This window comes from Crocodylus porosus, unplaced genomic scaffold (assembly GCF_001723895.1).
Source record: "Crocodylus porosus isolate Cpor-Errol unplaced genomic scaffold, CroPor_comp1, whole genome shotgun sequence".
Classification (NCBI taxonomy): Eukaryota; Metazoa; Chordata; order Crocodylia; family Crocodylidae; genus Crocodylus; species Crocodylus porosus.
In genome coordinates this window covers 6,438,169-6,447,656 of record NW_017728947.1, presented here as the reverse complement: position 1 = coordinate 6,447,656, position 9,488 = coordinate 6,438,169, and the positions used below count along the sequence as shown (strand labels likewise).

Here is a 9,488-nt window from a genome sequence, read left to right as displayed (position 1 = left end):
AAGACCTAGTTCTCTACCTGTGTATGGATGGTAGGTAGTGAGAAACATGTATAGAAATGTCCAATTACTGAAGCAGGAAAAAGTACTGTTTCCTTGTCTTCTACTCCAACCTTGCTTGTTTCTTTCCCCCTGTCTTGTATTACTGCATTTTAGCCTGCCTTCCCTCCTCTAGTGAGATTTTTATATGCCACATGAAAAAGCAGCATGTACGGCCCTTGTATACTACACGCATCTAAATAAAAAGCTGTGTCTTATTACGGATTCCCCGATGCTGGCTTAGCATTAAATCATAAATGCTCTCTCCACTTATGTCTTTTTGTGCAAAATGCATTATTAAACTATATATGCTGAATAGTTTAAGTATGGATTTAGGGAGCCAATAGTAGGGACGCTTCCCCTGAAAATATTGGCCAATGTGCCTTTACCTCCACACTAGTAATGCAAGAGATGATGCATGCATCTATTGGTAAACTGAATGGAATCATTAGTTCTGATATCTTTTGTCATTCTAACATTTGCCATATGGGCCTGATGGAGGCACTGATTACAACAGAGAGAAAGGGGGAGTGGATTTCCAGTTGTTATCCATCAGTATAGCCCCATTGACTTCAGTGGAGGTAGCCTGATTAACAACAGCTGATGGTCCAGTCCTGTTTGTTAAGTGCTTGCTATACAATTACAAATGACTTTTTCATCTGTGAAGGCTCTGAAGCATCTGCAATCTGTCAGCTCCATGAATTATTGCAAAGCTTTGTAAGTAGTAGCTTTCTAAGTATATCCACGGCAGAAATATGTAGCAGTGGTTTAATCCATTTTATTTTCAATCTTGGTTGCTGCAGTCAAAATACACTCATATGGGGGGGTGGTTAAGTGCTTTTTAATTTTTATGGACAAAGGAGTAAACTTCTGTGTAGCCTGAATTATTGATCTTTTTCTTCTTTAGGGGGGATTTTATTCTTTGAAAGATACAAAAACAGAACTAGGTTGACAGCTAGCTGCAAGTAACCAAAGGATGAGACTCCAAATTGTTTGTACAAAAGTCCACCTATTGTTGGGCCCACAGTCCGCATCAGGGGATGAACTGATGCACATATCCCAAGCATGGCACCTGGAGAAGATAGCAGAGAGCAAACACGGAGAAGGTATAGGTTAACTGTAGTTACAAAGGAGCACAGAGCTGGAATGAACCTTACGTCACAGGGTCTAGTTTCCTGCTATCAATCACAGGCAATTGCATCACATAATTCCTCTTATCTATCTACACTGTAGTCCATGCCATGCAACACTGCTGCCTTCGTATCTAAATTACTTTATTTCGTTTCATTTAGTGCCCCTGCATTCTGCAAGTCTGTTGGCATTTTTGACTGGTTAGGAAGAATAAGAGTCCTGTTTTCAGGTATAGGGGCTGCACCCTGAGCTGTCTAGATAGCACAATATGTGAGCACACCTGCACTATTCCATTCTAGTAGTTTAGACTGAATACTGGAGTAGCAGGGATCTGGATCAGAACAGAGACTCTGAATCCTTTTGTTGTGGGGCAGAGAAGAGTGGCAATCCAACCACGTATCACATTAATGGGGGTTGAGGAGTGATGCACTTTCATCCAGAGAGCTAAAAACTAGTTGAGAAATAAGCCAATAAAGAGGGGGTAGGGGTGAGAGGAAATATCTCTGGGAGGCTTCTGGGGACTGCTACCAGCAAATGAGTAATACCATCGGCCATTGTTTGTGGGATTGTTGGTCCCCTTGTGTAGGCTTTGATGAAACAAAACATGTGTTGGTGTCCTGACTGTTTAGAAAGAACAAAAGGGTCTGTTCTCAGGTTTGGGGATCATGCATGAGACGTGTGGATCCCAAAGCTGCCATTTCTTCTGTGGGAACAACCATACAGACACTTTCTATCGTTTCCCCCGTCCCCCCTAGCCAGGCATTTGAATGAACCTCATTACTATACACAACTGCCAAACTGGTTGTTAACAGTTGAGCTGGCACTCTTTTTTTTTCTAAAGCAGAGATCTGGCTTCTAAACTGGTTGGGTTGTCAGGTCTGCACCTCTGAGACACTTAAATCTGCAGTAAGGTAGTAGTGATTTCTGTTTCCTAAAAAATTAGATGGGTCAAAATTAGATCCCCTAGCTGTAAGCACCATTGAGCTTTGAGAGGTTCCAATCTATGGTCTGCCTCTAGGATGCGTTTGCATTTGTAGGGCTCAAAGTGAAGCGCTTACTGGTACCATTCTAAAAAGTGTCTCATTAAGCAAAATATCTATATGCCGTGTACCTTTCACTCTAACTTGGAAGCAGGCCAAGTAATGCCAGAAATGGCAGTTGCATTAATTCTTTCTGTGCCTACCCCACCTTTCTTTCTGCATGGTCCCTCTCCCTAAAATTCTCCCCTCTTGCCAGCCATTTCCCTTGTCTCACAACACAAGTGACCTGTTCTCATTTTTCTTTTCTTGATCTCTTCCAAGCCCCTCACTCTACCTTGTCCAACTCAGCCCCATAGTCTCCCTGACTCAGTTTTCCAAATCACTCTCTCTTTCCAAATCACTTCAGGGTTTAGACCCAGAGGTGTCTACTAGCCAAGGGCAGTGGGGTCATTGGCCTCCCCTTGGTGCTTTTATTTGAGCTCCTACATTTCTGAATACTCTAGCCTCCCTCCTTTTTTATTTTTATCATGCTACCATGCTAGGATTATAGTGCTGCTCTAGATCAGTTCTCAGATCATCATGCAATAGTGTAGTTTAATTCAAATGTCAGGCAGGTAGCAAGCTATGGATCAGCAGTCTGAGTAATGGAGAGGAGCCACACTGAGCTAGGAAAACCAAACAGGGTATGCCCTGTCTGTTCCAAGAACAGGGTCATGTACCAGGATGCAGGCTGCTGGAATGCAGCAATATAGGGTAGGCTGCCATATTGCTGGATCCTGGATAAAAGCAGAGCTGAGAGCTCAATTTGTTCAAGCTCTATTTTAACCTCTGGCTATTCTCATACCATTGAACAGAATCACCACCTATGGTGCCATAAAGCCATGAGCCGGTGAAAGGAGACCCCTAAACCTCCCTTCTAAGACAGGGGATTGAGCTGTGCCAGGCATTGTGCGGAGACAAACTGTGACTGCTTCAACCAGCATTCCCATCGGCTCTTGCATGTAGATAAATGGCACTCAAACATAGTGCAAAATGCCTTCCTGCCTTTGAAGAGACAAAATCAAAGGGAAACGAATGAAATCATTTCCAGTCTGTTCCTTTCAGCTGAAAGCCCCAGTGATAAGTTAAAACTGAATGGCAAAATCATCAGCTCTAATTGGAAGTGGCTTTAGGAATTCAAGCTCTCATCCACAGAGCTGAATGCCTACTGCAAGTAGTGATTAGCATCCTAGCGTGTACATATTTCCTGAGAAATCTACCTATCTAGAAAAGGCAGATAGCATATCACATTTAGAGCCAGTGGAAAAGAATAATCTATCCTGCCCATCCATTTTATGAGAGAGGCACCCTATTTTGTGGGTGGGTTGTCTTTCTTGTCATGACTCAACCCTCAGAAAGTCAGTGGAGAGATTGATTCCTCTGTAGTGGATGCTGAAAAGCTCTACAGAGGACTGTAAATGCAGGGCAGAAATTCCACTGGTGAACAGAGCAATCACGTGAATGTGGCTAAAGTGAAATGCTGACACCACATCCTGATTTTTTTGATATGAAAAAGCTTGAATGTCAACTGTAGCATTAAGGCAGGGCAGGGTGGGACCTTATAAACTCACTCTCACTGACTAATAAAAAGATGAAAATGTAACTAAAAATGACTAATTTGCAGTGTAAATTTCATGTTTGCATAATCAGGAGATTAGCGTGGCTGATATGTGGGTGGAACAGGTAGTGTGTGGTGCCGCCCATGATCGGAAATGGGTGGCAGGCACTTTAATAGCCGTGCTTCTCCATGAGACACCCGTGCTGCTATTCCAACCTGCTGCTCCAAAGGAGCTGATCACGCATGCATTGCCCTGTTGTATTCAGCCCTCTGGACTGAATGGCTGCCCCTGCCTGAGAGGACTTTATTGTTAAAACATTTTGGTTTTTTTAATGCAAAAACATAAAAAGGTGAACAGATGGCATTTGGCTTTTGGATCTGGACATGCGACTTTTATGCCTGGTTTTCCCTTTCCCTGGCCACCTGCCTTTGCTAAAGCACTGCAATCCACATCTTCCAGCTGCATCCTCTGTTTATCTAGCCCTAAGCCCAAACATCAGACCACCTGTTATTATTTGCACTGCTGAAGGGCTTGAGTTGTAGTTGTGGCCCACTGTGCTAGGCACTGTACAAACATGCACTTCATTCCTGACCTGGTATAGTCCCTGCCAGTTTACCCCTGAGCCCACACACAACTCCCTTATCGCAAAGCAATCTTTTCTTGCAACCCACCCCGGGGTGTCACTCCCCCCTCAGTTCCTGTGAAGAGTCTACCAATCCGGCTGAATTGCATGGTGACCTAATAACATACGCAAATAAGGATAAGGATGAGGCCACTGAATTCTATCATTTGTGTCTGAATGTAGCCTCTGGGCTTTAAAATCAGGGCATGTTCCATTTCCCCCTGCTCACAAAGGCCCTTTTGAGAATTATCTGGATAAGTTCCAACTTTGCTCTATGCTTAAATGCCATTTACTGCCCTTCCCCCACAGCTTTCACTCTTCACTGAACATTTCTTAAATGTCTTGAAACCAAAAATTTTAATTTGAGCAGAACTGAGAGCCCAGGCAAATGTAGCCCTTTACCTCAGAAACAGCTAACTGGTTTCATTAAGTTTTCATCTACGGTGCATTCAATGGGAATGCTTTCAGCCTTACAAATAAGTCAAGGATGTGACCTTTCCAAAGGCTTTCACCCAGAAGGAATCCAAAAGTGCTTTAAGAAACTTTCCTGACAGGTTGTACTATCTGTGGGTAAAATTGCAACCGGGGTTTGCAAACACCCATGGCTCTGTGTGTGGGGTGGGGAGGGTGCATGTGAAAGCCAGAATTTGGAGTTTGACTCTTCCAACACTGGATCTCCTAAAGGAGGGAAACTACATCTATGTGGGCTCTTTAGCCTGGAAAGGCGCAGGCTCAGGGGTGATCTGATGGCCACCTGTAAGTTTATCGGGGTGACCACCAGGATCTGGGGGAACGTTTCTTCACCAGAGCCCCCCCAAGGGATGACAAGGTCGAACGGTTATAAATTCCTGTGAGACCGTTTCAGGCTGGACATAGGGAAGAATTTCTTTACTGTCCAAGCCCCAAGGTCTGGAATAGTCTGCCATCAGAGGTGGTTCAAGCACCTACTTTGAGAAATTTGGATGTTTATCTTGCTGGGATCCTGTGACCCCAGCTGACTTCCTGCCCCTGGGGTGGGGGGTTGGACTCGATGATCTTCCAAGGTCCCTTCCAGCCCCAATGTCTATGAAATCTATGGTGACCAGAACCATGTGTGCAGTGCTTAAGAGATGGGAAGCATGGTCTGCAGATAAGGACAGCCTAGTTTGGTACGCTTCATCTCACACAAAAGGACTCCTGGCTTCTACACAGGAAGAAAGTAGATGGAAGGCTCACAGTAACATGACTTGGGTAGCCTTAAGGCACATGCATTTCTAGCTGTACCTTGAGAAACAAATAGATACAACAACATCTGTGTTTACCACTGATTTGCAGCCACTTCTACACTGAAATGTAGAAATGTTTAGCAGCCCATAGAAACACCCCAAAACAGTCTAAAACTAGGGTAGGCAACTGTATCTATCTGCAATCCAGATTGTAGATGTTCCTTTGAGATGGCTGGATACATAGTAGTTGGCTTTCCTTCCTTCTTTCACTACAGCAAGGCTTGGAGCTCCAGCTGAGGTTAGCCTGATGCTTAGAAACCCCTTCAGCCTCTTCACCCTTCCTTTCCAATAATGTGATGACTGAGTATCTAACATAACCTACAGCAATCAAGAATTCTTATAAAATTCATCCTTGCAGCATCTCTGTGCAAGTGTGCGTGACAGAAACTGCATTTTTAACTCTGACTGCATAGCTGTTTATGGTAGCAAGATGCATGGCCAGAAGCATTCAAATGTTAAAAAAAATGACATAAATCTTTCTTTATTGATGGGAATATATGGCCACATGGACTGATATTTGCAAGTGCTACAGATGTGCCAGCAGCCTGAGCCTTAATGACAACTTAGACTGGGCAGTTGTAAGTGGAGTGTTGCTTGATACCGCATCATTAATACTGCATGGGTTCATTTCTATTGCCAACATTCATTGCACACAGCTGTCCAAACCAGATTTCTCAGGCAACGGCATGTTTAGTATAACTAGACCAGTGCCTCAGTGTTAAAGCACCACAGCTATACTTACGTAACAGTGACATGGCATAAGGAAGTGCAATAGCCCTAAATCAGGGCCGTCCAACTTCTGAGTGGCTGAGAGGCCGCAGACCACATGGGCTATACCATGTGGGTTCTCCATCATACTCCTGCACTGCACCAGTGTTTCTGCATCCTGTGGGCTCCTGCCATGCTGTGAGCCACTTGTTGCTGCACTGGGCTGGTGCACCCTCACCACATAAGGTCACCAGGTCCCTTTTCTGCTCCTGGTCCCTCAGCCTGGTGAGCTGCACCACCCTCAAGTGTGAGGGCATGCAATAGAAGCCAGGGGAGGGAGAGGGAGCCTGGAGACTCTGGTAGTGGTGGCAGCAGCAGCTGAAGTGATGGAGTGGGAAGAGGTACCCAGACTGGAGCTTAGAGGCCCCAGGTTAAGCCCTCAGGGGCTGCATGTGACCCGCAGACCACCCGCTGGACAGCCCTGCCCTAAGTCATGACCTGCCACTTGCTTCCATTGCAGTCTCCTCAAGGACTAGAGCCATCAGTTTTAATTTGCTGTTTCTGAGGACAGATTGGTGGTGGGGCGGTGGTGTTGAAATACAACTGAACACACAGGACTGATGCAAGGCCCTGCTGAGCTGAGCCCTTAAGCATATGCAGAAGTATGCACAGACCCTCTATGCTGGGGCAGATTTAAGACTATGTCAAAGCTCCACGATTTAGCCTCTTGTTATGTTTCTGGCAGTGCCAATCACTGCTGGTTGCTGGCTCATTGCAGGCACCCTTGTAACTCTAGTCATGCTTATTCTAGGCAATGTTCATAGGCTGGCAAAGATGTGGGACTAATATAGGTTACCCTTTGTTCTAAGGAAAATTATGCCTGATGTGATGTGCTCAGCCCTTGGAACTCGGCATTCTTCTCACAGATCTCTAAGTCTCGGCTGACAGCGTCGGGTTCAGCAGCACACAGAGGGTTTATACACAAGCCAACTCGCAGTTTAAAGCTTGGAAGCTCTAAAAGTCACAAGCCCTGAGCTGGAGTAGGAGGCGCAGCTGACTGAATTTAGGGAAGGATAAAAACCCCATTAAGGAGGCTTACCGGTGTCTGAAGGGGGGACGGCCTTGGTGAGAATGCTGTCTGTGATGACGCCCACGGTGCAGAATGCAAACACCATGGGGAGAGAGATGATGCAGTAATGGAACACGTTGGTCATCAGAGCCTGGGCGGCAGAACAGAAAACATCACAGCCTCTTAGAGAGCCAGCCTGGGCAGCACAAGTGGCACTGTCCTATCAGAGACGCAATCCCCACAGCACTTAATAAAAACAGACTGTGCCAGACCCTTAGCTGGTAGAAACTGACACTGGGCTAATGCAACAGAACTGATTTCCACCATATGAGAAGCTGGCACATTCAGGTCTCTTATCCTACCTTTGTGTTTGTTTAATGTATTATTATGTGCACTCAGCACATGTCACAAATTATATCCTACCAAACAAGTCAAAACCGCATTTAGCCTAGCTTTGCTAATTCACAAAGTCTGACAATTCTCATAACCCCTACCCTTCTCCCCACTCCCTTGGTTGGCTCTCCCAACCTCGTGGGAAAGGTTTAATAGCAGAGTAACATGGTCTCATTAAGGCTTTATTACTAACACAAAACCACCTAACTCATTATCATAAATAATTAAAGCTTAACTACACTTGCCAAAATAACCTGATAACGTAGGTTATGTAATGCTGTTCTCTGGGATTTCTAATCCAGTTTGTTTATTTACTTGCCAATAGCTTCTCCGTGTTTAGTAATCTGGAGTGGGTCTCCTGGTCATCAGTGTATCACTGTAAAATCTTCTTACTGAACAATCCTTAAGGGAGACATCCTCCCAGCTGCTTAGTACTGTGAGACGTACTGAACACATATGTGATGGGGCTAAAGTAGCTCTCAGTTCACTCAAAATCCTCACCGATCAAATTAACTCATTTCTCTGGGGCATGGAAAGGAAATTACTCTCTCCCCTGCTCTTGGAAGTCTCTTATCCTAGGGTTAACTTTCAAGGTGTATTTCTTCTATTGTGGTCTAGAAATCCTTTTCATCCTTTGTTAAGCCGGAAGTTTTACTCATTGTATCATACCAACCGGATTTTTCTTTAATAAAATCCAGTCGATGCCTCTTGGCTACAGAGTTAAAACAAGCCCAGAAACAGTTCTAACTCATGATTTGGTGATGCTGAGGTTAAGAACAAGCTTTTTTTAACTGGATTAAGATCTACAGATTAATTCACTGTCTGGAGACATGAGAGATAATGGTTGTGACTCTGAGGGGCCTCAATGTTGGAGGAAGGAGTGCACATTCTAGTCTGTGGTGTGCAAGGTAGTCAGAACAAAGCAAGGATAACAAAAGCACCTTTTCAAGAGCAAATGCTGGCAGGAACTAAACAGGGATCAGAAGTGTATATAGCTACAGCAACCAGCTGCTTCCCAGACATTGTGGTAGCTGTAGTGAACGGTCAGAGCAGATCAATACCAGAATGATAGCTCCCGAATGCTGTGTGGGCCCATCAATCCTGAGCACTAAGATGACAGAAATGACAGATAAACATGGAATTGCTGCTGCGAATGCCTCCTCCACTTCCTAATGCTCTAGGCTAGGGACAGACATTCAAAAAGCCTGAGCATGAATTGATCATTTTGTAACTGTACACATATTCCCTCTGAACTGATAAAATGCTGGCACATGCCTGCAGTGGCTCAGGCTAGAAGCTGGGGGGTGCTAGAGGAGCCCTCCCTTCCCTTTTATAGGGCTGAGTAGAGTGGGGGCATGGCCAGGCCCTAGCAGGATGCTGTGATTAGGGAGGGAGTCCCCTCACACCTTCATGACAGAGCATTTATCATCTCTGTTATCAGCATTTAGCACCCCATCAGAAGACAAAGCATTACTTATTAGTTCAAGCTCTTTTTAAACAGCTTTTTCCAAAGGAAGGAATGCAGGGACATTACCAGCTGAGCTGTTGATTAGCTCCAAAAGCTAATCTGCTAACCTGTCCTATCTGCCTTACACGGCATTAGCTAGCATACCACATGCTGGCTACTGTCTGTGCTGTGGGAGAGAGGAGTAAGGGGATCTCTGCTTAAGCAGTGAGGGGGGGGGG

The 9,488-nt window shown here is 45.0% G+C and overlaps 1 protein-coding gene across 3 annotated transcripts in view; it reads right to left on the bottom strand.

Annotated features, from left to right (window-relative positions):
• Nucleotides 1-866: 866 nt before the first annotated feature.
• The window catches only part of SLC22A18 (solute carrier family 22 member 18), a 100,224-nt gene continuing 91,602 nt past the window's right edge, over nucleotides 867-9,488 (bottom strand). For 2 of the 3 annotated variants that reach the window (XM_019552193.1, XM_019552191.1), the window contains 2 exons: nucleotides 7,440-7,560; nucleotides 867-1,108 (listed from right to left, as the gene is read on the bottom strand). In XM_019552193.1, coding sequence (XP_019407738.1) covers nucleotides 921-1,108; nucleotides 7,440-7,560 — 309 coding nt within the window. In that variant the 3' untranslated portion in view covers nucleotides 867-920. Of the gene's footprint in view, nucleotides 1,109-5,647; nucleotides 5,951-7,439; nucleotides 7,561-9,488 lie in introns of those variants that run through there. The other variant, XM_019552192.1, reaches the window with a different exon arrangement.